Source organism: Neofelis nebulosa, chromosome 11, assembly GCF_028018385.1.
Source record: "Neofelis nebulosa isolate mNeoNeb1 chromosome 11, mNeoNeb1.pri, whole genome shotgun sequence".
Lineage (NCBI taxonomy): Eukaryota > Metazoa > Chordata > Mammalia > Carnivora > Felidae > Neofelis > Neofelis nebulosa.
Genome location: NC_080792.1, coordinates 20207127 through 20233981, shown reverse-complemented (window position 1 = coordinate 20233981; position 26855 = coordinate 20207127). Strand labels below are relative to the sequence as shown.

The window sequence follows — 26855 nt, the reverse complement described above, 5'->3', positions numbered from 1 at the left end:
CTCACAAACTATCTCAAGTGTATCTTGCTTCCAGTGAAGGACAATACAATCTGCCTAGACCATCAGCACTAAAAAGCTCACACCTTAATAAATACACAACCAGATTTCCTAATTCAGCTTGAATTCACTACTCTGATTTAAGCGCTCTAAACCTATTATTAAAGGGGTTACCGTAACCCCTTTAGTAAGAATTCACAGGTAATACTGACTATATATCATTGCTAGTGGACAGGCCCAAAGATATTTTTATTTTAAATATTCACCACTTTGACTCTGTCAACCTTAAATCAGAAAACAAGTATTGCAACATTGAAATTGGAATTAATGCTCTTCTATCTAAGGAAGACAATCCCCACAGCGATTCAGTATCACTGAAATCCTGTGATTCCACCTGGTTATAAAACATAGTCCTTTAACCAAGCATAAACTGTCAGTATTTTTCTGCAATTTACAATTACTAGACTGAACTGGCTACAGATCCCAGTTCCTAAAAACAGAACCTCTGTCTAGACTGTATTCTCCCCTTTCTATGGTAAAATACAAGCATTCAAAAAGTGCAGGTCAATTAAAATTAGTCTTACTTTGTATTCTGGAATTGACAAAAGGTGGAGAGAGATTGTCATGTGACCCAAGGTCCCTGCTGGTCATGTGGTCATAGGGTGTCCCATCTCCATAGTTCTGTAAATAAAACAACATCCTAAGTTTTCATCCTGCATGAAGAAATCAGCATATAAACACCCCCTATCGACACCTCTGTGACCCAAAGACACTGAAGTCCACATTTCCAGTTACATTCCCACTCATTGTAAGGAACCTCCATCTTCACAGGTCCAGTGGGTAAGAGAGGCTCTATAGGCTGCAGATTTCAAGTTTTCCTCATAACAGCTATGAAATCTTAGAAATAATAATAGTAATAGAAACAACGGGATGAAGTTGTTGACATGATTAAGTGAAATAATGTATGTGTAACACCTGACATGGATAAAGTACACTGTAAATATTAAAATTATTATTTTAGTAAGCCCACATTATTAAAAAAAAAAAACAAGCAAGATTGTGCTATCAGGGAAAATTACCCATAGCCTATAATGAATTATAGAAGTACAGCCTTTTAAACAACATTCGCTTTTACAGTATTGAAATTTCAATGTTTTGTTATAGCTGTTATTATAGTTGTACGAGAATTGGATCATTCCACAAGTAATTAACATGAAAGAATGTTAAAATTACTACAGCAGGACTGTGAATGAACATCGAAACTTTAGCATAAATTAGTACTTCTGGATTCGGACAAAGTATGCCACAAAAAAGTTTTAAAAGCAGACATTAATTTTTGGCAAGAATTTGCCATTATTATGATTATCTCATTGTTTTGATGGAATTTAAAATTAAAATAATGGTTTTAAACTGCCCAGTCACTTATTAATGGAGGAATTGGTAACATACAGGAAAAGTAAAAATCATCTATATTGTAGGGTTCACATTTCTGACTAAGGTGCATAAAGTAACCAAAAAGGAAAAAAAAAAAAAAAAAAAAAGGGTCGATCTGCTCAGCTGGTTGTACCTCCCACAAAGACCAAGTCAAATTTACTCAGAGGTGCCAGTTGCCATGTTAGCCAAAGGGCAGAATCTGTCCACACAAAGAAAGACAGATACTGTCTGTACATCACTTCCCTAGAAAATAACTGGAACCTGTAAGGTTCCAAATAATCCTGTTTTTAATCACCGTCCCTCATTTAGAAAAATTAACTTGAATGATATTGCAATCTCATGCTGCCAATATATCAGTGTATAAAAAGATGTCACGTTTTAAATGCCTAGCATGGGTTTTACACTCCAGGCACTGTATTATACTGATTTTTATTTATTAAGTGTCCTCATCCCAAACAGTGTACTAAAAGCTTAATATACACTATCTAATTTAAACCTCAGCATCGTGCCTCAAGGTAGCTGATAATATCACCACTTTAAGAGAGAACACAGACTTAGCATGGGTCGGTACGAATCAGCGACAGAAATCTGCCGCATGCAAACTCCCTAAATTTAGAAAAATATAAATTACAAAATATTGATTGAAAATCATTCACCAAAACGTTCCCTGAAAAACAATGTCAGGACAGTCACCGCAAACCAAAAAAAAAAAAAGTCAGGATGATACTAAGGGACCTTGTTCTCAGAAGAACAATCAAAAGTACCATGTGTGTTAAAGTGAGAAATCATAAGAAACCCTGTGTGAATAAGCTAAACAACGGGGGGAAATTCTGTCATCTCCTACACTTGCTGTCAAGGGGAATGGATTTATTTCTGCAAGTGCAGGCTGTAACGTGAGGAGGAGGAAAGATTTCCTCAACCCATCCATATAATGCATTAGGATATCAAACCCGACAGCTGGTGCGATGGCTCAACAAAGTTAGAGCTTGGAGACCCTGCTGCACCACAAAGACCACAGTGAGAACCACAGGTCAAAAGACAGGTGGAAACGGACAACAGTGGCTTGCTGAAATGTCTTCATTGTGACAGCCTGATCACCTTCCTTGCCTCTTATGCCAAAATAGAAACCCCTCCCCACCTCAAATTTACGTGAATACTTACAGCAAAATGTTCCCTCCCTGCAGAATGCTTCATTTATACAGCTGGCTGGGGGAGGGACACGTGTTTGTTTGACTATGTGCTCTCAGTCTATTTTTAATTTGGGGTATTTATATGCATATTAGAAAAGCTGACATGGATTTTAGAGGGCCTAGCAATGATTCCATTAAAAACAGATTATACATAAAATCATATATATTTAAGTGGGAAGGAACATAAAAGATCCTCTGCTTTCACTTTTTTCATTTTACAAATTCAGAAAACGAGGACCGAAGAAGTAAAATGACATGCCCAAGGTCACATACACACAAAACTACACATTGCCTACTCCCACCTACACATACCCCAGTCCCACCCCATTCCATGCTCTTCCCATTACACCCAAACTGACAACGAAGGCATGAGAGTAAACCATGAAAAAGAGTAGTAAACATCTGAAACCAAATAAATGAATGAACCCAACTGGTACATTTCATGCTTACAAAGTGAAATCAACTCTGATTTGTTATGTAGATAATACTGGTCAGACAGAACTTCATACTATGTCTTCAGAATTATTCTCTAGTCTATTTACACCAACACATTACTAGGGATACTAAGATTTTTTTCTTTTCCCCAAGTTGTGCCATCTACAACAAATAACTTTCTGTAATACTGGATCAATAACTGGCAAAGTAAGGGCAAATATTTAATGAAGGATTTTTCTTCTGGTTCACAGAAGTGGAACAGGTGTCAAATTCAATAACAGCATCCAATAAGAGAATGAGAGGAAAAAATTGCAAACACAAGCTGATCCTCATTAAACTTAGTATGCATATATGTATCTGTGCAGTTGTGTGTGAGAGAGAGAAACTCACCTTCAGTTTGTCAATTTACATATGCGGCATGTCTGGTTGTGGGAAAAAGATTAGATATACTTACCCTGGACGGGCTTGGATGTCCTCCGCTCCCCCAGGACCCTGAGCTACTTCTGTCTTCTACATCTAGGGACAAGAGAAAAGTTCTTTAGGCTTTCTTGCAATAATTCTTTCTTTTTGTACATGCACTTTTAAATTAATGTTTCAAATTAATCTCCTGTTGCCTTTAATTAAGAATCAGGCACGGGGCTACCACGATGATAGTGGCTTCTGACCCATCTACTTAAATTAACTCATTTAAATTCACAGCAGAAATGAACTGGACCCTCAGGAACCAGAGGTATGAACATCAAAATTACTTCCATCCTTCAATGTTTCCTAGCCTCAACTTTTATAGACATGAAACTGCACTTAAAGTTTTAGAAGATCTTTTGGAAAAAATAAGTCCAAAAATACACAAATACAACCTTAATGTGTACTTCAAAAGCCAGTTAAGGCAAATATTCATACTAACATTAGCAGCCTCTGTGCCATCATGCTTTTGGATACCTGTTTGTTCTCTAGTCAAGGTTTATTGCACCAGACAACAGACATGGAACAAAATACATACAAGGCAGAAAAGGATTCAGTGGTCTGTTACCACCAGTACACTACAAGGTGACTAGAATTCGATTTTTTTTAATGTTTTAAGTAAAAACAACACTGTCTCCATATTTTTATTATTTTAATAGACTTACCACTTGACTACAATCCTTAATCTGGGTACTGAGATGTAAAAATTAAAGTTGTTAAAGCCATTTTTTATCTTGCCAAGTGATAGTGAAGAGACCTCGATGAACTACCAGAAAGTTGAATTTTTCTGAACTCTGTACCAGCAGAGTTCTAATGCTGACCTACTACATGCTCGGTCAGTGCTTCTAGCGGCGAATGCTCAGGATGATGAGTGTAACAGCTAAGTTATCATATTAACTGCTTAAAACATAAAAGTGTTTTAAAGATCAGTCACTCTATATATAGCAGTGGCTTTGATATTGATGATGAAAGGTCTTTATAAGTATACAAAGTTTCACTGTTCTATTATTTGGATCATGGTTGATAACAGACAGCCATCACAAGCCTCCTCTGACACAACTGGAGGAGGAGGTCTGAAACTCTGGTTCAGGAGACATAATCCCATTTATTGTGTTTCCTAACATTTCAGTGATACTGTTTATTTTCCTAATGCACTACTGTTATTCCTTTATTACTGCTATTTCATTACCAGCAGAAGAAATCATAGTATAATTAAAACTGATTTATTCTGGGGTACAGTGGAGTACACAGTGTTTTAGAATATCTTAAGAGATGGCACAGAACAACAAAAAACAACTTACTATTAGCACTAAACTTGAATCCTTGGGGTGCCCGGGGGGCTTAGTCAATTAAGCATCTGATGCTTGATTTCGGCTCAGGTCATGATCTCACAGTTCGTGAGTTCGAGACCCATGTCAGGCTCTGCGCTGACAGTGCAGAGCCTGCTTGGGATTCTCTCTCTGTCCATCCCCCACTGCACACTCGAGAAATAAATAAATAAATAAATAAACTTGAACTCTTTCTCTTTTTTTTTTTTAAACAAATATTTCTGTTCCCTTTGTTGGTGCTTCAGAAGATAATGCACCGGCAAACACACGCACCCCGTGGGCAGCTAAATTCCGTGACCGTGAGCTTTAAGGAATATCAAGAAAGCTCTGGGAAGTGCATCCATTCTGGAGAGAAGGTGCAACACTTTCCCCAAACCTGCTATTGTAACTCCACTCCTGGCCTATGGGTAGACTGAACTGAAATACTTGAAGAAGTGACTTAAAACCCTCTGGATTTGGGAGTATTTGCAAGCCTCTATGGCTCCCTTCATCCTTAACCAAAATCAAATACGTTCAACAACAAAAGGTATAAACGACAAAAATCTCTCGACCAGTGCAGACTTTCAGAAGTCCCGCGTGTCTTCACTTCCTTTTCACCTGAAACAGCCAGACCAGATTCATTTGAGAGATTTTGTCCTCTTGTATTTGGCCAAAACATAATGAAGGCACAGAGTTGAATCCCTACATTCTGTAAGATTTCATATCATTTGGACCCATTTTGTCTTTGTAATTCTCAAGCAAAAATTTAAACACAAAAAGTTGGCAAAGATAGGGAGGAAAGGGGAATGATTCCCCTCCAGGGCGATTTTGGCCCCCAGAAGGCATTTGGCAGTGTCTGGAGACATTTTTGGTTGTCACAACTTGGGGCGGGGAAAGGGGTGGAGGGGCAGTGCTACTGTCATCAGTGGGTAGAGACCAGGCATGCTGCTGAACGCCCTATAAATGTTAGAATAGAATTCCCACAACAAAAAATGCTCCGTCCCCAGTCTCAACTGCGTCTAGAATGAGAAGACAGACCTGTGCTGAGGGAAAATTACATTAAAGAGCAAAAAGGAAGAATCGAGTTGGGAGAAAAGATGTACTAGAATTTAACTTATAGTTTAGCACGAACTCTTCCTAAATACACAGTGGCTTATGCCTTTTAACCCAAACTTGAGCTGGAGCGTTTCAGGAGACCTTCACAAACATCTTCTGTCCACAGAACAAAGGGAAAATGATGGTCAACCAGGCAGCCTGCTAATTAGCGGGCAGATAAAACACATCAAAACTTGAGTATTCCCAACTGGGCAATTTCAAAAGCGAGCAATCCACTAATTAAAAATGCTGGAAGTCTAGCTTTTTCAAAACAGGTTAAATACTGGCTGGGTTCCTTCACAAATAGATTCCCAACCAATCAGATCTGACTGCTCTTTTCCCATCCCTTCTCCTTTCTATCTTTCTCATTTCCTGACCTCACACTGCTCCACCTTCCTTTCTGCTTCCTCCCTTTCACTGATCTCTTTTAAACAGGCTTTTCTCCACCCCTTGGCCTCCTGCTAGATCGAAAAGATAAGGACCAATCTCTAGCTCTCCCAAACCTAATAGAACAATTATATGATCTCTGATGTACTTTTTTCTTTGGAAAAAAAAAAGAAAAAAGTACCCGTATGACTGGTGCTCATTTATCCAGAGCAAGAAGCCACAGAAGCAAGAGCACTGATATCTGTGACTCATAATGAATGTAAACATGTTGCTTTTAAGTCATTCGTTTCCATCGTCCCTCCCACTGAGCCTCATCAGGCCTGCCAGTTAGTGAGCATTTCCTCAACAGCTACCCCAGTACAACTCCGAGGGCATCTAAGGACAGCCTACCTCTGAATCACTTGGTATATTAATTGCAAAATCAGCATCTTGGGGCCCACTGCTGACCTCCTGAGTCTGGATCTCCCGAGAACACGGTGTTTTTAACAAGGTCCCCAAGTCATGTTCATGTGCACCACAGTTTGAGAACCACCAGCCTGACTTATCGGGAACACAAGAGCAGAGGCACCACCCCCCCTTGCCTCTCTCACTCCGTATCTTACAATTCCTGCCGAGGGTGCCAGATTCAACAGCGTTCAACACGCAGGCCTGTCACATCTGTATCCAGACGCATTTGCATTTTGCCCTGACTCACTTTTTAGTAAACCTGCACGTGTCCTACCATGGGCCATTCCTTAATGTCTGCAGGTATGCACAGGCACTGCACGCACTTCTGTACCTCCATGTTTTTGTACCTGCTATTTATTCCCTCTACTTGAACTGTTCCATCTCTCAAAATACAATAGCAGCCAACATTTAGTGAGCTTAAATATACGTCTGACACTGTGCTAAGCACGTCAATGCACTAACAGAACCACCATTTCTTACATGAAAACACTGAGGCTTCGACGGAATAGGAAGGTCTCCCAAGCACGCAGCACACACAGGTGCTGTCAACGCCAAAGCCAGGGTGTACTCTTTTCCGCCACTGTAAATGCCTCCCTGAAAGAACGTCATTTCTTTCCATGACCATCTTGAATGTTACTTCTCAAATGTCTCCCTAGGCAGAGTGAAAACATTTGGGAGTTTATGCCTATTCTTGGGTCCACAAAAGATTACAGAATTATATGCAACACAAATATGTAAGGGTAAATATTTGAAGAAATCAAGAGACTGGAAGATAAAAACAGGGGAATAATAAATCCAGAAATATGATAAGCTTATCAAAATGTACACTGTGATGGACTGGATATTTGTTAGAAACGGGTCAAAATTCTACACGGAAAACAAAAGGGGAACAAGATTCACAATGAGTATGGGATAAAAGCACACAAACAGTTCAGGAAATTTATTAAAGCAACGTAGTAACAAATGAAAAACTGCCTGGGATGGAGGCTGTCTGAACATTTAGTTCCCACCTCTCCCTTGTCCTACCATCACTCTCCATCCAAGATGGGAATAAAGAATAGAAACACAATAACCTGGGCAGCGGAAGGGAAAGGAAAACAGCGAGTGGATGGCAGAAATTATTCTTCCAAAAGACTAATATGGGTTCCACTGTTCCAGACATCTCTAATTTATTTTACCCTAAATAAGGACACACTTGGTAATTTCTACGGGATTGACAGTGGTTTAGGAGGCAACCTGACAATCCACAAAATTTCATTCTGTTAGAGTAGTTCTGCATAAGCCCCTCAGACACTTCAGCATCAAAACACAAAAGCAAAGATTGGGCAGAACTAGGGCCAGAGACACCATTTTGAAAAAAGACACACAGATAATTTTTAATTTCTATGATTCCCCATCCATATTCATTAAACTTATGATCTGAATCCTCAAATCTCTACTTTGTTTATGTGCAAGATCGAAACTATCAGATAGACTGGGAAAGTCTCAGAAAACACAGCTCTGGGAGTTGGAAGAGAGACTCAGATTTTACCAACCACTCTGCATTAGCCAGCTCACTGGTCTGACCCAGTCACTGGCCTCTCTGAACTCACTTTTGTCAACTATAAGTGGGTTTGAGTTCCATTCTTGGAAATAGAGAAGGCTAGTATATTTGGACAACTCTCTCACAAGGAACTAAAAATGATGGGTAAATTTTTAAAAATCTTCTTTAAAATGCTAATAAACTGACAAGATAATAAGGAATTATCTAGTCAAAATCAAAGTGAAAGCTAGAACCCAGGAAGGAAAAGAAGACATTTTTACCCTAAGGACATCTGCTAACCTAGAAAATTGAATAGCCTCTTAGGTCAAGGAAAACAAACAAAAACCCATCCAAAGTAGGTATCTAACAGGAGATAACAGGGATAATAGGATTTCCAATCTCAAGGAGTTATTGTTAAAGTAAATAACTTAATTAATATTTGTTAAACACTTAGGGGAATACTTAGCCCATAGCAAATTCTCAGTAACCAACACCTACCCATGAGAGCATAACTTAATAGTATGCTCCAAAATCTAAGATAATCAAACCACATAAATCGGTAAAATTATGATTTATTCAAAGAAATAACTCTTAGTTCTGCTAAACTAAGTTATTTCTTATAACTCTTAGTTCTGCTAAACAGGTCAGGGACTTTCAAACATTCTCCTGGATCTTAGAAACAGCCAAGATGTTTAGAGTAAACAAATCCCACCTTCTTCGTAAACCTCTACAGCAAAATCACAGTAAGAATTCAGTACATGTTAGATTTGTTTAGTGACTTAATTTACCTTCAGAATATCCCCTTCATATCTCACGACTGCAACATACGTTTGTGTTCTGTATAAATGATATGCTGTCAAAAGTTATGTATGCGGACCTGAGACCCAACCTAAGAACACAGGCTAAATGGTATACAGGTTTAACCTTGACTTGAAATAAACAACTGTTAGTTACCTAACTGTTGATTTGGGATAATTAGAGTTGTGTATTGGTCCTTTCCACACTTAGAGCCCAGATCATGCCAAGTGCCCAAGGCCCTAGAGTTTCATGAAGTCAGAAAACTAAAGTGGTTTTTCTGAGTTGCTTTAAAAGTCTACGAGTTACTACTCTTGGAGAAATACATTGATTCCCTGATGAAAGCTTCTATACATTCAGAATGCATTGGGAGTTTGTTCTTGAGGGAAACAAAATCACTCCGAAACATGTTGAGGTCTATACTGTCTCAAATCCTTTGCTCTACAACAACAGACACCATTAAATATCCTCCACACCATCATGGAGACTCACAGACTGGGTACATCTGTGGCTCCTACTAATTTCCTAGTCCAGGAAGAACCCTTGGCTGAGCCCTCCACACAAACTGAGATGGCATATGCTCTCCATCAGTGCCAGATGAATTTAGAGTTCAAAATATTTCATCAGCAAAGAGCGTGTTAAGGATGTGCACATTTTCATTAGTACCCAGTATAATAAGAGCTCTGAGTAGAGTAATGTGAAGTCAAATTTGAGTATCAGTACAGATGAAGGAAGAGCTGAAAAGCTTCAAATATTGATGGATGATGTCCATAGAACCATGATCGCTTCTTTCTTTTTCCATAAGAAATAAGATAAGCTTCATAATGAGTGATCTGAGCACTAACAAGAAACTTCCCGCACTTTCCAAAGCTGACCAAGCAAAAGATGAGGGTTGTGGTGATGCATCTCACAAAACTTTGAAGACACTTCTGATATGAGGAACAGAGACCTGGGCTTTCCATTTTCAGATCATTGCTGTCAATGCCGGCTTTCTGAGTGCTAATGGATTTCTTTACCAAATGAATCTGAAAACTCAAAAAGCCAAGTACAACATGACTTGTATCTCTACATAAATATCTATTTGCATGTGTGTATATATATGCACAAAGAAAGGTAAAAAATGAAAACACTAGGAGGAAAGTATAGTTGGAAAAGTTGTTCAGAAAAGAATTATTCCAATATTTTAGCTTTATTAACCTCCAACTTTAACTTCAATCATTAATATGTCCTTTAGAACACTCCTTAAACAATCATTATTTTCCTGAAGTTAAAACCAAGCTATTTTTCAAAAATGAAAACTAAATAAGCTCAGATATTTAAAATATGGAGTTAATTGCATTTTGCAGTGCTATAAACTGAGAAATACATTTTCATGTAACATGAAAGATTATATGAAAGCAACAAAATAAAATACACAACTATTGCATTTTAAATGTGTTGGTGTTTCTGAAATTCCTAAACCGTCTTGAGAACTCAAGCTGAGTAAACGTTTCAGTTATGAAATTGAGGGGGGGAAAAAAGCAACCTGAAGTCTTTAGATCAATCCATACAATTTGGAAGTATCAAAGATCATCTAATTTGGATAATATTCCAATTTGAATAATCTAACATGAAACATGGAAAGATGAGTATTTTTTAGCAACCTTCTATTCCAAATGTTTGAAACTAGACCTGTCAGAGTCTTCCTCTTAAAGAGAAGTTAATCCTTCCAAGATCTCATCATTCTAACAAGAACCCAGAAAGCAGAGAGCCACAAATATCTTGAGGCAGCCGTGCAATATGAATTGTATTTGCCTCCTTTGACTTTTTGGAATCTAACCTATCTAAAAGCCCTTAACAAAGATCAATTTTACTAAGACAATGTTCTTAACTTATTTCAAATCAGGTGAGAATAACAATTAGAAATGACTGAAGATAAAACCAACATACCATCCAACTCCAATATCACAGAGGTCAGCCTCAAAGCATCTAAATTAAAAGTGAATATATTTGGGGAAGTTTTTAACGAGGTGCTTGGTACATTTAAAGATGTATTTACAAATACACAGCACAAAGTGTGAGAAATAAAAGCCAGATACTTTAGAAAACATGACACAACAACAAAAAAGTTAAAATATGTTTCATTTCCTATAGAACAGGCTGTATAACTCGTATGTACATGTAATTATACATGTATTGTTCAATTCACACATGTGATCTTTATGTTGCAAAGTCCATAATACCGTAATGACTTAAGACATACACATTGATTTTTTTTTTTTAAATGCCTACTTGATAAATAATTTATTTCAGGGCAGGGGGAAAAAGAGCCAATATAAAACATGTAACAGTTTTATCATTTCTTCTCTTTTTCCCCCCATACCTCTTTTCTCCCTGGGGTGCCATTCCTGTGGCTCTGGGAAAGGGCTGCTGGCTTAATTGAAATATTTGGAGGCTGGACTGGCTCTGCATTGTCACAATGGTTCACTTCTCCCAAATGGCCTCTGTTCCCTGTGCTTCTTTCTTCTTCTATTTCCTTTCATACTTCAACCAAGTCCACTTCTCCCGTTTCTTCTAGTCTCATTTCATCCCACCCCCTATTTACAGATGCTCAACAGATACTGGTGAAGCCACATAGTTTTAAGTATTCAAAAATCTTCCCTAAAATCCTGTTTCCTAGCACAGTCCCTCTTGCTTCCAATAATCACTCCTATAAGATGATTTTCATTTTATTCTTTCAACATCCCAACCTTATACCTGTGTTTAACACTGCAGCCTCTGACCCGGCTGGCAATGACAAGCAATCAATCTCACATGTTATCTTCAGGGGTCATGCCTTAGTTTTAGGCCAATTTTCTTTGTATTTAGGCTCAAATGTGCAAACCACACTATATTACTCTGCAAAACATCAATGAGAAGGCTTAATTAAGTAACACTGACAGATAAATCCATTTCTTTCGCAGTAATCAAATCAAAGCAGGTTGACATAACACAGGAACTTAATACAGTTATTCCCTTGTAATTGGAAAAAGGCCCTTTACTTCTCATTAAAGCAATCTTCTGGGTATTGGCATAATAAGAAGGCTCAGAGCTTTAATACTGCCCTATAAAAGTCTCAAGATACAGACCCCTTAAGTAAACAAGCCAGATTATCTAATTCCTTGATCACAGCAGAACATGTCGTTCCTACTGTTTTAAACTACTAATTCTTTATCTCTGTTGCAATTAAAAAGAGGTAAATCAGTATCAAACGCATACAACAGAAATCTGTAAAAATGCATAAACTGTTTACAGTTTTAGGTAATCTATCTCCACATGTATTTGAAGGGAAGCAGTCCATTAAAAATGAATTTGAAATACTTTGCAAATGTGAAATTGTAATAGCTTGGATCAGGGGGAAAATCTCTTTATTTTACTTAATGGGCTCAACAGGATGCATTTTGCCTAAATTTACAGGCTGATACTCAAGCATACAGTACAACTTTAATAATCAGAATTATGAGAGGACAGAATGTGAAGAAGGACATTTAATTTCTGTGACATTTAAAGAACAGTCAGTTACCTGGTCAACTGAAGACCGCATGCCCAGGCTGAATCCCACAAAGAACAGGACATTACACCATGTCCCTACCCCCAAACTAAACTTCAAACTGCAGGAACTTCAAACAAACAAACACACAAACAAATGAAAAACAAGAAACAGAGATATCCCGGCCCCACCTGGAAACTACTCAGGAAAAGATCAAGGGTCGAAGTCAAGACAAAACATATTTTTAAATTTCTCCTATGCTTCTTTACTTTTTAATTTTAAAATGGTTTTCATTACAAGGCAGTTAAAACGCTGACATTTGCTGGGTCTGAACCATCTGCAAGTAGGTTACATGAGCCAGGTCTGTTCATCACTTTAGTACTGCTGTGTGCACTTCCTAAGAACAAAAGCAGAATAGTTTATCGAAATGGGGGAAATGACCATTGATATAATACTTTCATCTAACCCATACTCCACATTCTAACTTGTCACTCTTTCCCCCTTTTGTGGTGGCCATGGTGCCGCCACTATCCAAGACAACCCGCAAACCACTCCATGACTGACAACGGACCTCAAGTACAATAACGCGTTTAATCAAGAACAGAAAAACAAACAACGAACAAAATCCAGGATGAGTCATCGCGCTTATGCTTCACCTCTCTTTCATCTATTTTAATCTGAAATGGTTCCTCAGTCTTTTCTTTTTGGGACACTGACATTTTTGAAGAGTATAGGCCAGTCATTTTAGAGAATGTGTCTCAATTTGGGTCTATCTGATGCTTCCTCATGATTCTATTCAGGTGAATATAACAGCACAAAAGTGGCCTTGGGTCTCTCCTAGGACATCACCTACAGAACCATACGATGGCAGGGTCGTCTGCCCCCTTCATCTGCCATATTCATCACCTGGTCAAGGTATTGTGGGAATTCATCATTGTACAATTACAACTTTTCCTTGTGCAGATAATCACCAATCTATGGGAAGATACTTCTAGACCATTACAACTAATTTTCAATTACGTGTTTATTGGGGAAAAAATTAAAATACAAAAGCATATAAAGTAAAAAGTGAAGATTCCCTCAGCACCCACTTTCCCCATCCTTGTGCCGGTGATAACCCGTAACAGTTTCCTAGGCAGTCTTACCGATCTTCTGGTCTGTGGTCAACTGGGTTTCTTTTTTAAACCACAGAAATGCAGGGCAATAAATGTAAAACTTTACTAAAATTTCTGTTCTATCAGAATGGGTAAGAAATATTCCTCAGTTGTTTATTTAGGTTCTCGTGACATCTCAGTGGATATAATTATTAGTGGCAGCCTTGTGACCTAGGTGGGGTTTGGGAGGACAGAGACTAGAAGAAATGAAGACAGACCACTAGCTTTGAGGGAATTCAGCCAAAAGACAAGACTGAGCAACCTACTTGTGAATCAGTGCGATGCATCAAGCCGAGTTAATCCATCCTGAAGTGGATGATGCCCTGACTGGCTACTCGTTCACTGCCTCTTTCCACCATGTTATACAAACTACTGCGCAAGAAGATCTTCCAGAGGAGGAGCACTTCCCAATTAAAGTCAAATACAGTGACATCAGGACACGTATGACAGACAGAAAAAAAATCAAGTGGGGTTTTCATAGGCTAGTAAAAAAAAAAAAAAGTGGGAAACAGATCTAAAAGTTTTTAAAAGTGGGAAGTAAACTGGCACATTAAAAAGCACATATTCTCACATTTAGAATCAGGTATACAAATGAACAAAAACTGAAGAGAAAAGCTTGAGGACAGAAAAGACTGTAAGTGGAACTTGGCCATCTGATAGAACATATGCGTCTCATACAATATTGAGTGAGTTACCTTACTGTTATCGATAGAAGGTGATAATAGTCCCTCTAACCTTGGGGTGAAGCCCATGTCATTTTATAAACTGAACAGTGCTGGTGGATTTCAACTCTGACTTGTAAATGCTTAGAAAATTTTCCTCACAATTCCATTTCAGCCAGATGCCTGGCAGACACGGGCAAAGGTTTTTCTTATGGCGCTTATAATTTGTGTGTGTGGGTGTGTGTGTGTAAAATCAGCATACACACACAAATATACTACACACACTTTAATCTACTAATAGCTTCTTGATAGAATGATCGTGTTTAAAATGGTTCCCAGATGTTGCAACTTGTTCAACTGACATCACCTTGTTTTTGATCAGACTAGTCAGAGAAGTCTGCCGGTGACTTAAGGGTTTTGCTTTTATCTCACAGTAATGGAACCACACTTTTGTTTTCCGCTTTCTGCTTTCCAAAATGTGTTTTATATTCATCTCGTTTTAAATGATTTATCTCGAATCATAGAAAGTGTGAAGCTGGATTCAAAGAAGCTGCATACTTAAGTATGAGCACACTAACACTACTTTCAAAACCATAAAAAAAAAAAAAAAATCAAACGTTTGGCAGGTATCCTATATAAAAGAGGCCATTCCGTTCCCCTGTTTAAATCTAACAGGCAACAGAATACTTGCTAAAGTTTATTAGAATACTTGCTGAAATAGGAAAGTTGGATAGTAGTACAATGACTGAGTTTTCGTATCTAGCAACATGCATTTTTAAATCATGTCAGCAATGAAAACAAAATTGCCAGTGTCCCCCCTGAGCTGCCCTGCAATCCTACACAAGACCATTTCACCAACACAACACAAATTTGGCACTGGTTTGAAAAAGACCAGGGCTGTGACAACAGGTCTGGAATGACAAAAATGGACTGTAGCTTTCCCCAAATACGCTGTACTCTTACTTTCACTTTCAAGTGCTTTAAGGCACTCTCATAACCGAGGCAGTCAAAATTCATCTGCATGAATTTCCTCGTCCAGCTTTTGGGGGCAGAAATTGAAATGCATTAGAAAGCATCAACTGGTATTTTCTTAAGCCTAATGGCATCAAATTCACCGGAATAACCGTTGTTTTCTTCTAGTAGGTCTGCAACTTGGATGCGGCCTGCCTCCTGCCCATCTTGATAGCCAGGCAGCACTGGTCAGAGAGAGATGGGCTGCTCAGATGTACTGGTCTTACAAATTCACTAAGCGGAATGGTAAAAAGCTGTAACTCTTCCTCAGGAATGGAAGAAATGTCGTTCGTTTGAAAGGAGATAGAAGCAAAGACCTGAAGAATGACAATAACCAGGCATCTTGAAAGAAAACAAGGAGCAGGGAAGGGGTCCAGGGAAGCCAGAGCTGTCTGTCAGCAGAAAATAATGATTGATCTGATGAGATTAGCAGAAAGTTTGATTAGAAAAGATGCCTTCTTAACATAGCAAAGATTGCGATACTACTTTAAGATTTTGGTGTAGGAAAAAACAGTGCCTGCCAAACGCGGTCTGTAACAGCACAGGCTAGCCATGAGTGATACAGTGGGAAAATAGCCACTAAGCCAGATTTTATTTGATTTGTACTGATGATTTTTATTAGAATACATGGATCATTGCTTCAACCTTTCCATGTAAAACCAAATCAAATTCAAAAACTCACACATCAGTCACCTAACCTTATGTCATTCCTTCTGCTTTACTAAAGTTGAGCCACATTTCAGCTGATCTGTCCTCGATAAATCGTTCAGCTACTCAAAACTGCTGGGCCAAATTCTGGGAGGCAAGCGGTACACAAAAGAAACCGCTACATCTGCAGTTACAAACAAGAACGCCAAAGTAAGAAATACCGCAAGCCTCATGGACACAGACTGAAATCAAAGCAATATATGGACAATGCAAAACAAGACAAAATGAATTCTCCTCATTGCATCAACTGTATTGTAATTTATTATTAAAAGGCACATCCACCCCTCAGCTTTCTTTTTCCCCCCACCACTTTTAACTAAAGGCAGTGTGCGAGACCCTGCAGAGCAGTGGCTCTGAGAAAGTTCACCATTAGATAGAGTTAACGAGATCTAATCAGCTTTAGACATGAGAAATAATAATAATGATCAGTTCTACAATCAAAACACATTACAGTCCTTAAGGTAAAAAAAATTAATATTACATATTCAGTTTATGGCAAGCCCCCACGTGATTTATACAAATGGCTTCATTGAAAGGAACGAAATTTAATGACACGGGGCATGGCAACGGATCTTCCGAGAAAAAGTGCCTATATCCTACTTCCCACCCTTCTTTTACTTTTTTTCCTTTCTTCTCAGCAGTATTGCAGGTTTCAACTTAAACCTATGAGCGGTAGCTCTTATTTGGATATCCACTTCTGGCGAACCGATCAGCCCACCTTCGGGACTCCCTTCAGTGTCCTAAGGGAGTCCTGAAATGCACTGTTACCTTCTTTTCAGAGAAGGTAAACAGCTTTCTCAGGTAAAGGCCATCAGCAGGCCCCCAACCCAACGTCTACCGGAGGCTGCTCTACGCGCTAGTGCCTCGGTGAAAATCCGATACCTCTGAAATCGACTGGTCACCAAACTTCCGGGGCCCCGGGATACGAGGCCGTGTTCCTCAGCCCACGTTGCTTCCTGCGCCCGATCACACAGGAAGTCGAGTTCTCCCATCCTCCTCTGCGGTCGGGTGGGACCATGTGACTAAGACCTGGCCAATAGAAGGTGAGCGGCAGTAATGCTTGCCTCCAGGCCTGGCCTCTAAAACCTCCTGTGATTCTCCAAGCGCTTTCTCTTTCCTCTTTGTTCTGCTGGATACAGAGAATCTAGTGAATCCCATTGGCCCCAGGGGATGGCAGAGCTAAGGAATGAAAGAACCCAGACCCAAGAACTGACCGCAGGCCACACAGCCTACCTCCACGGGTCTGTGACACCAGCGGGAAATAACCCTTTGCTGTGTTAAGCTACTAAAGTTTGGGGGTTGCTTGTTCCAGCAATTAGCATACCCTGACTAATGCACCCTCCAAAACAGACTTCCGAGAATTCTGGCGCTATGATTCCATCTTCCAAGCAAAGCAAACATACGCAGTTAGAGAGCTGGCACTAGTCAGAATTGTGAGGCAGGGGAAATTGGCCTTTGAACTTTCCTTCTCTCCCTTTCAGACTTGTTTTCCCCTCTTAGCATTTCCTCCCTCTGAGCACCAAATGTTCTCAGGCTGCTCAGTCTTGTCTGCCTCAAGAAAATAAATCCAATACATTCATTAGCCATTCTTTTTTTTTCCAGCCACTATCTTTCAGCCATAAGTGTTGAGCGGCTTGATACTTGTGTGATTTGGGAGAAATTCTTTAACATCTCAGATTCTGGGTGTCCTCATCTGTAAAATGGGAATGATGGCATCCACCCTCCAGCATTGTTGAGATGACTGAAGATAATTTAGGGGAAATGTCACCATGGAATCTGGGGCACAGTGGGGTCTCAAGAAGGGGATGAGGAGATATCTCCTGTTTTTATTATTATTACTGTTAATATCACAGTGTGATAGTTGACACCAAAGGGATACAAAAAAAAAAAAAAATCAATCTAAAATAGCGCTTTCTCCCTGAAATATAAAACCTAGGTTGGGAGAAAAATGACACATAAGTAAAAAGCAGTATTTGAGTACTGAAAGAATGGTGAATTTTATGGTATTTTAGAGAAAAGAGCTAGAATCACCACATGCAAAATACTGACAGTTTGGGGTGTGGAAAAGAGGAAGCGGGCGGTGGCATTCTGGTGAGTGGTGCCCGCACTATGTACTCATCTACCCAACCCCATGTTCAATACCGTCACACTGGGAACTCAGAATCAGCACTGGTGAGATCATTTACACCATGGAAATTGGCAAACATTACAAATCAGGGCTTTTTTTTGGGGGGGGGGGAGCAGATTATTAAACATTTCTCACCACACCAAAGAAAACAATCATTCATTGTAAGGAATTTTTACTCAAACTGCCTCATGTAATTCCCACAGTCACTACCAAGGTACGCTGTATTATCCTCATTTCACAGATGAAGAATCAGGCCTCATGATGTCAAGGGATTGGCAAAGAATTCTGTTGCCTGTGTGTCCTTCACTAAAACCTATGCTGCTTACAAAAGTGAAGGGCATCTGGATTTCTTTTTCTCAGCATATCAAATATATATTCCCATGAACACAGAAAGCTAGTCCTTAAAAACATCAGAATTCAGGCAGGCCCCTCCTACCCTTTTTCCATTGTTTCCTCATTTTGCTCGCCCACTCAGCTGACTTTCTTAACAATACAACATACCTCATTTCTCACCATTCTTTCTTCACACACCCAAGTCAATCTTTTCTGTAGAGACACCCTTTCAAGCATTACCCATTGCACTGTTTTAAGAAATACACTTGTGCCTATGGGTTAGGAGAAGTTATGAATAATCTGTAAATCAATGCTCTCTCGTACACCTGTCCTCACCGAGATAGTCTACTCTATCCTGGGCTGAGCTGCGGACAGTGCAGTGAGTTAGGTAAGTCTGGGTTTAGGAGGAACCGAGACACCTCTTGGATTCAGAAGAGGTCCCTGACATTAGTTCAATAACGACTGCTATCAACAGCTACCGTCAGGCTTGGGTATGAGCCTGGGGTGGGAGAAAAGCCAGGAAACATCAACAGATTTAAGGTGCAGCCTGAGATCCCAGAAGACATCTGTACCAAGGGTGACTTTAAATGGCAATGGGTGCTTGTCATCTTGGTAATACATCATCACTCCTTTTCTGCCTGACCGGAGTTTGGCCATCTTACAAGACCCAGAGCCTTCCAAGGACAGAAAAACAAATGTGCAAAGGCAGCGAAGCACAAGAGAACATCCCCCATGCAGGGAATGGCAAGGCACACAATGAGCATGAAGAATAAAGGTATTAAAGTTGCAGTGGTCACCAACGAAGAAATGTTGAATCTGGGCAGGGCCAGAGGAAGACAAAGTACTACGAATTTATTGTTCAATCTAAAGGCCTTAGGCAGGCACCAGAGTATAAAAGCATCCACTTCATATTTACATCGTGAAAATGGTAGCCATGGGGACAATGGGTTGTTAAGGTGAGAACCTGGAGATAAAGAGACTAATTAGGAGGCAAGAAACTACTGTTATAGCAAAGATAACAGATAATTCAGGATAACACTGGGGAAAGGGAATAGACAGGGGTTGGCAGCTAACTTGGGAAGGTAAGGCAAGTAGTCAGGAGTAATTCCCGGATTTTTATCTGATGGATATTTGTGCAGATTTAGGGTAGGTGGTAAAAAAGAGTGTATTTTGGACATTTGTGTTCTAAGTGTCCATTGGCCACCCAAGTATAAGATGCAGCAAAAGAACTGACTATGTGAGTTTGGAGCTCAGAACAGAGACATATAAATAAAGGTAATTTTAGGTGCAGTCTAATTAGAAGTCCCATTATAGGGGCGCCTGGGTGGCTCAGTCAGGTAAGCGTCCGACTCTTGGTTTCGGGTCAGGTCATGATCTCATAGTATTATGAATTCAAGCCCTGCATCAGGCTCTGTGCCACTTGCTGTGCGCTTCCTGTGCCACAGGGACTGTGGGACTCTCTCTGTCCCTCTCTCTCTGGGACTCTCTCTGTCCCTCTCTCTCTGATCCCTCCTCCCAACTTGTGCCATCTCTGTCTCTCTCGATATAAATAAATAAACTTTAAAAAATTTAAATAAAAATAAATAAATAAAAGTAGATTTCTAGAGAGAATTTACTGGCCCAGGTAAGTGGAAAGTCCGGAGACAAGGCAGGTTTTAGGATTGACATATCCAATGGATCCACCATATCAACAAAACCAAAGTTCTCTCCCAGCCCTCCACTCTGCCACCTTTTTATAACCTTCATCCCAAAGCTGAAACCCATCATGGTCATACAATTTCTGGGTCTACTTACTTCTTTATTCCTCTACTTACTTGCAGAGAGTTCGGTTTACAAAAGAACAAAATTTGTCCTCAGTTTGCCTTCACTGGATCCATCACGCAACCAATCCCTAAAGCCACGAGATACCTGCATGGATTTACAAAGACCTGCATGACCCAAATTAAAAAACACAGCAAAGGAGTTAGGATTACCCTGATCATCAGCATAGTCCAATCACAGCTGTCCCTGACGATGTAGTAATCCCACGCCAAGTACAAGGACACCACACACTGAGGAGGAGATGGGGTATATGTTAGTGACAACCACAACTGGAGGCAGAGCCCCGACTGCCTTTGGTGAATTAGTATCTGGTGTGCAGTATACAGGCAAAGAGGTCTTTGTAAAGGGACATGCAAATCCCATCACGCCATTCCTTTTTTTTAATACCTCGACATCTTCCCCTTGATGTCAGGATAAGAGAAAAGTTCTTAATTATGGACATCAAAGCCATTTTGGCCATGTACCCAGAGACCCACCTTTTCTCTTCCATTTCCCGCAATCTCCTAACAAAGTTCAAACACTCCTGGTGGCCTGTTTCCCTCCCTCTCATATCAACTGTCAGCTGAATCATCCTAGAAGGAAGCTCTCCTTGCCTTCTAAATCAGGTGTCTTGTCCTTTCTTCTCTTTCATTAGGCTTGTCACAGATGGAATTTTACATGTTTATGATTCTCAAGTGATTCCTTTCTACCCCACTGAACAATAAGCTACATGAAGGCAAGAAGTGTCTTGTTTGCTTTCTGGCCTATCCCGAGTACCCAGCATGTTGCAAGACAGGAAGAAAGCACATGGTATAATCTTAATTAATTGTATGGCCGGGCCTTGAGCGCTTCAGATGTGCGCACAGGAAAATAACAAAAACACTAACAGAATTTCTCAGGTTATAAAACATTCTGTACTGTTCCTATGACTTTGAGAAGGATGACCTCATACGCTAGAAATTCAAAATTTGACTCTACTATTAACTAAAGCAATTCAACCACAGGTACACCACCAAGATCAGCTTAGCGCACATTTTCCTCCACAAGTTAATTAATAGTTCATTTCACAAACACACAAGTATGGGGTAAGACTCAGGAGAAACATGCAGATCAGTACTCTTAACACCTTGAAACACTTTCCAGTCACACGATGAGACAGGAGTTAATGTACGAATCTCAGGCTCCATGGTTTCTATAGTAAAAATGCAGTGAAACAGTCAGACTTCATGTATGTTTTGTCCCCTGACAGAAATAATCTCTTATACGGTCATTGTAAAGGGAAATATTTGCCTCTTTATGCTCACTTTGATATGCACCCTCGTGATTTGATACATATTATATAATCATTGGCCTCAGGACAGAGGAGCAAACAACTGTTACCTCCACAGTAAAACAGCTTTCTGTGATCTGGTGATAGCAAGACAGAAAGCGGGGTTGGCATTCCATGTCAGTTACTTAGACCACAGTTGCAGTGCAACATTTTCTGAAAACTTACCCACTGCAACTTCCCCATTGATGGAGAAGGGTACCATTAACATTTCAAGTCCTGCTTCAAGTAAAGTAATCAGAACTCCGCAGTCGGAACAATCAACAGCCCACCGCAGTTTACTGCTTTTGACTTTTCCGAGCACTTGCACACAGCCTGCATCGCCGCCCCCCATAACTGTGGAGGTGTGAGCAACTCAGGGGCTGCTGGTGCAAGTCCTCCAGGCAAGGCACTGGCACAGCTGGGAGGAGAACTCGTCATCTCTCCTCCCGATCTCTTTCCAAGTTGGCTGTCACCCCTTTTCTTGTGCCACAAAAGAAATGTGACACCGTCAGAAGCTGGAACCCCAAATTTGAATGAAAGATCCTCTCTGTAGAAAGTTATCTGTCATCTCACAAATCAATCATTAAGAATCCAATTTCCTAATCATCAAGACTTCCTCTGGGTTAAATATGCTCCAGAGGAAAATTCTATTATTGAAATTAGCAGTGACTCTGAAAAGCATTTTCACGTACATTTTTCCCCACTTACTTATATGGAAACATAGAGATATCATTAAATTCAAAGTACATAGGAAGAGATGAACATATTACTTTGTAAGCCATGCTGAAAATTCTCAAAGATAAGAAGACATACAAGTCAATGAACAATTAACCCGCCAATGAAGAAAAGTGTTACTGTAAATCATGGACAGCTTAGGCAAACTGCACACACTCTGCCAGTTCCTAAAACCTCATCTTTCTCTTGACTGTGCATGACAGAAGGGGCCAGAAGTAAACTGAGAGGGAAGCAGTGGAGACCAGTCCCCTTGTGGATGGAAAATCTATTCTAAAAGTTCACTTACATAGCCTTAAGCACATGAGTGTCTCCTGTGTGCGGTGGTACAGAATATAACACAGATTTAGCTGGATTGTAAAAAGGCAAACAGCATTTCTTCTACTTTATTCTAAACATTAGTTTGTCAAAAGATGCAATGACACCATTAGTTCTGTCTACCCAATATCCATTCCGAACATCTTCTTCCCTCTTAACAGAACTGTGGGGGGAGGGGGGTGCTGTTTTGTTTGTTTTCAGTAGCCACCCCTCCTCCAAGTGGATCAGGGGAAGGTGACCTCATCTCCAATTCCAGACGTAGGGCCTGAGTACTGGTGCCAATCACAGGGACCAGTTTAAAATGGACATTGAGACACAAAGGCCTATCTGCCACTGGGTCCCTGGGAAAGGTCTACCTGCTCCAAGGAAAGCCACAAATTAGTAGGAGACGGATTTTTACTTTTTCTCTGGGCATATTCCTGTTTGGACATGATGCACAGAACTGCTGGCTGAATGTCCCAGGATGAGGCCAGCCCCCAAGGAGGAAAACATCAGGGATTTCAGGATACATTACATAGAGCAATTCATTTCCTTATGTTTAAGCCAATTTGAGTCAGGGTTTGTTGTTGTTGCTGTAGCTGAAAATATCCCCAAATTTACAGCAGATCCCCACCCCCTGCTGCCCCAGAAGAAGGCTTATGAGCTTAATGCTCATTAAGATTCTTCAACAATAAATACCAAGTCTGGATAAATTTGGACTTCACCTACTGAAGGGCCATCATCTCCCGGCCGCTCACATTTGTCTGAGCCCCACAGAGGCATCATTTTCAGAAGTATACAAGTTATCTGCCCTAGAATTCCCCGTTTAAGTCTCCTCTAGATTTGCACATGTATCTTCTTTCTTATCTGTCCTGTCCCCCACGGCCCACTCACAAATACCAGCCAGCACTTACCACAAGTAAAGGCAATGTCTGCAGAAAGTACTCAAGAGGACTTTGTCCTTGACTTACCAATATCGGTCCTACAAAAATGCTACACACATGGCCTTAGCAATGCCAAGGTGGGGGCTGAGGGATGGGAAAGGATTGACTCTTCAGGCCCTAGGCCCATGGATGGGCCTTAGGGAGATCCAGAAACTCCCTGAAATTGTTACAAAATTTTACTCATGCCTTTAGCTATATGCACTTTTCTGGAAAGAGAGTCTATAGTTTGCACTGGATTTCCAAAACAGTCTCTGACTCTAAGAAAGTGAAAAACCTCAGCTCTAGATGAACTAGCACCCAGCAAAACACGCTGTCTGGATGTGTAACACACTCTAACCATTACTGTAACAGAGGGGAGGGCAAAGAACACATTCCCCAGATTCTTATATTTCTTGTTCCAGGAAAACTATCTTTAAGTATTAATAATACTGAAGTTTTACGATATTTTAGATTAAACAAATTTTTTTGGACCCTGCTAGACCCTCAAGAGTCATTCATGTGTCACTTCAATAGAAGGAAAAATCAGTCTCATTACTAAAAATATAGAACACGACCTTTTTTAAGTTTGGGCCTCTCCAAATGAAGTATGACTCCTGAATTCAAATTTAGTTAAGGAGACAAAATACGCACTGGAACAAATATCAAATATTAGCAAAAAGTTTTAAGTTAAGCTACAAATGGCAAATAAACATCAAGAGATCGCTTCTTTTGTTTTTAATTTTTTTTTTAATGTTTATTTATTTTTGAGACAGAGAGAGACAGAGCATGAACGGGGGAGGGTCAGAGAGAAAGGGAGACACAGAATCGGAAACAGGCTCCAGGCTCCGAGCCATCAGCCCAGACCCTGACGCGGGGCACGAACTCACGGACCGCGAGATCGTGACCTGGCTGAAGTCGGACGCTTAACCGACTGCGCCACCCAGGCGCCCCTGACCACTCTTTTTAAAACATTTTTTTTTAAGTTTTTATTTATTTTTGAGACAGAGACAGAGCATGAGCAGGGGAGGGTCAGAGAGAAAGGGAGACACAGAATCCGAAACAGGCTCCAGGCTCTGAGCAGTCAGCACAGAGCCCGACGCGGGGCTCGAACTCACGGACCGCGAGATCCTGACCTGAGCCGAAGTCGGACGCTCAACCGACTGAGCCACCCAGGCGCCCCAAGAGATCGCTTCTTGAAATACACTCAAAAAAAGAGATAGAACTCTCTGAGGCAAGTCTGATTTCAAATGTTGGAGAGTACAAAGGGAATCACAAGGTGTGGCAAGAGAAAAGGTGAGACAAAGAAAGCCCAGGTAGAAAGGCAGAAGGCTTTAACTGGGGGTGCCTGTGTGGCTCTGTCTGTTAAGCATCAGACTCCAGCTCAAGTCATGATCTTGTCTTTCAGAAGTTCAAGCCCTGCGTCGGGCTCTGTGCTGACAGCGCAGACCTGGGGCCTGCTTTGGATCCTGTGTGTGTGTGTGTGTCTCTGTCTCTGCCCCTCCCTGCTTGCATTGCACTCTGTCTCTCTGTCTCTCTCTCTCTCAAATAAATAAACATTCAAAAAATTATAAAATAAGATACACTGAAGAACCAAGGCTGGTTTTATTTCAGCAAAGTGTAATATAGTAAGTGATAGATAAAAAGAGATCTGGATCTTCTCCATCAACAATGCTTACAAACATTTCACTCAAACTTATTCAATTCTACTACTGCAGCGTTTACGAATTTTTCTCTCCTTTCTTCTCCTACTACCACCTTTCATAATAAGGCCATGAAAACCAGTTTCCCTGACTTCAGATTTGCCTCACTCCAACCTATCATGAGCCTGTGACAACCGTCACTTCTCCATACCTTCAGTGGCTCCCTAATGCTTTGGGGCATAAAATTAAAACTCCTAGGGAGCGGGCGTGGCTCCGTCAGTGAAGTGTCCAACTCTAGATTTCAGCTCAGGCCATGATCTCACGGTTCGTGGGACTGTGCTGTTAGCACAGAGCCTGCTTGGCATTCTCTCTCTCCCTCTCTCTCTGTCCCTACCCCACTCGCACACTCATGCTCTCTCTCAACATAAATAAACTTTAAAAACATAAACAAACAAATAATGAAATTACAATTCCTAGCCTGGAATTTAAGATGCCTGGTGGTCTTTTTTTTACCTTTTTTTCTCTTGTTACCCTGAGCCCATGGATGACTGAGAACAAAAGTTCTGAACACAGACCTTGCATAGAATTTCATAGTTCAACATTAAGGCTTTAATTATGTAGGCTGCATATATAGTACATCTAATTTGTATACTACTTAATATTAAGTAAATTATCTTCTCACAGCAAAAAATGAACTTTAATTTGGTCCTTGATGGGACATGGTTTATATTTTTACATAACCATGCGTCCTTACCATAGGATGAGGAATTAGAATACATGCGGCGAGGGCCTTCTTGGAGAGGCCCTCTCAGGATACCCTAGATCAAACAATGTGCCCAGTTCCTACATGCCCTGTAATTATGCTCTCTAACCCCTTACACTGCCCCATTTTGTCACAATATTTGTCACTATTCGGTATCTGTATTTACATACATGCCCACAATAATGCATGCACATAAATATATACACACACTTTTGCGTCTCTATACACGTGTAGATATGTACATATTTGGTAGTTGGTATCTTTGTTTATTCACTCCCACTGGGTGCAAACTTCAGGACAGGGCACTGTCCTGTGTGTCTCTGGGCACCTGTGGCCCGGACCCTAGACCACTGCCTCAGTGACAATTTGTTGAATGAATAAGTAGATTTAATAAACATTACAACTTTGTCATTAAAAAAAAAAAAAAAAATCACGGAAAAAAATCATAAAATTTGACAAAATAGCAACAAATAAAAGGAATTCTTTTTAATGTCAATGGAAATACATTATTACAAGGTACAATATAATAAAGAAGAAAGTATTTTCCCCCAGTAAGGACTTAATACATTTTTAATTATGTCATTATATGTTTTATTTTTCTAACACATTGAGCGGGGTATTTATTTTCAAAAAACAGACAAGGATGGGATAACAACTTAATGTGAAACACAAAAAAATCCATGAGATGAAATTCACAAATTGTTATCCCTTTAAAATAAAAAAACAGATTTGAAATACCATAATTTGACTACCTGATATATAGTTTTACTACTGGTTTATTCAAGGGATTGTATACACAACTTCCCATTTTCTTGA

At 40.1% G+C, this 26855-nt stretch overlaps 1 protein-coding gene across 26 annotated transcripts in view; it reads right to left on the bottom strand.

The window, feature by feature from the left end:
• Positions 1-26855, bottom strand: part of TCF4 (transcription factor 4) — a 356945-nt gene that overhangs the window by 230796 nt on the left and 99294 nt on the right. For 25 of the 26 annotated variants that reach the window (XM_058692003.1, XM_058692006.1, XM_058692012.1 and 22 more), the window contains 2 exons: positions 3511-3572; positions 582-678 (listed from right to left, as the gene is read on the bottom strand). In XM_058692003.1, the coding sequence (XP_058547986.1) occupies positions 582-678; positions 3511-3572 (159 nt within the window). Of the gene's footprint in view, positions 1-581; positions 679-3510; positions 3573-16996; positions 17016-26855 lie in introns of those variants that run through there. The other variant, XM_058692018.1, reaches the window with a different exon arrangement.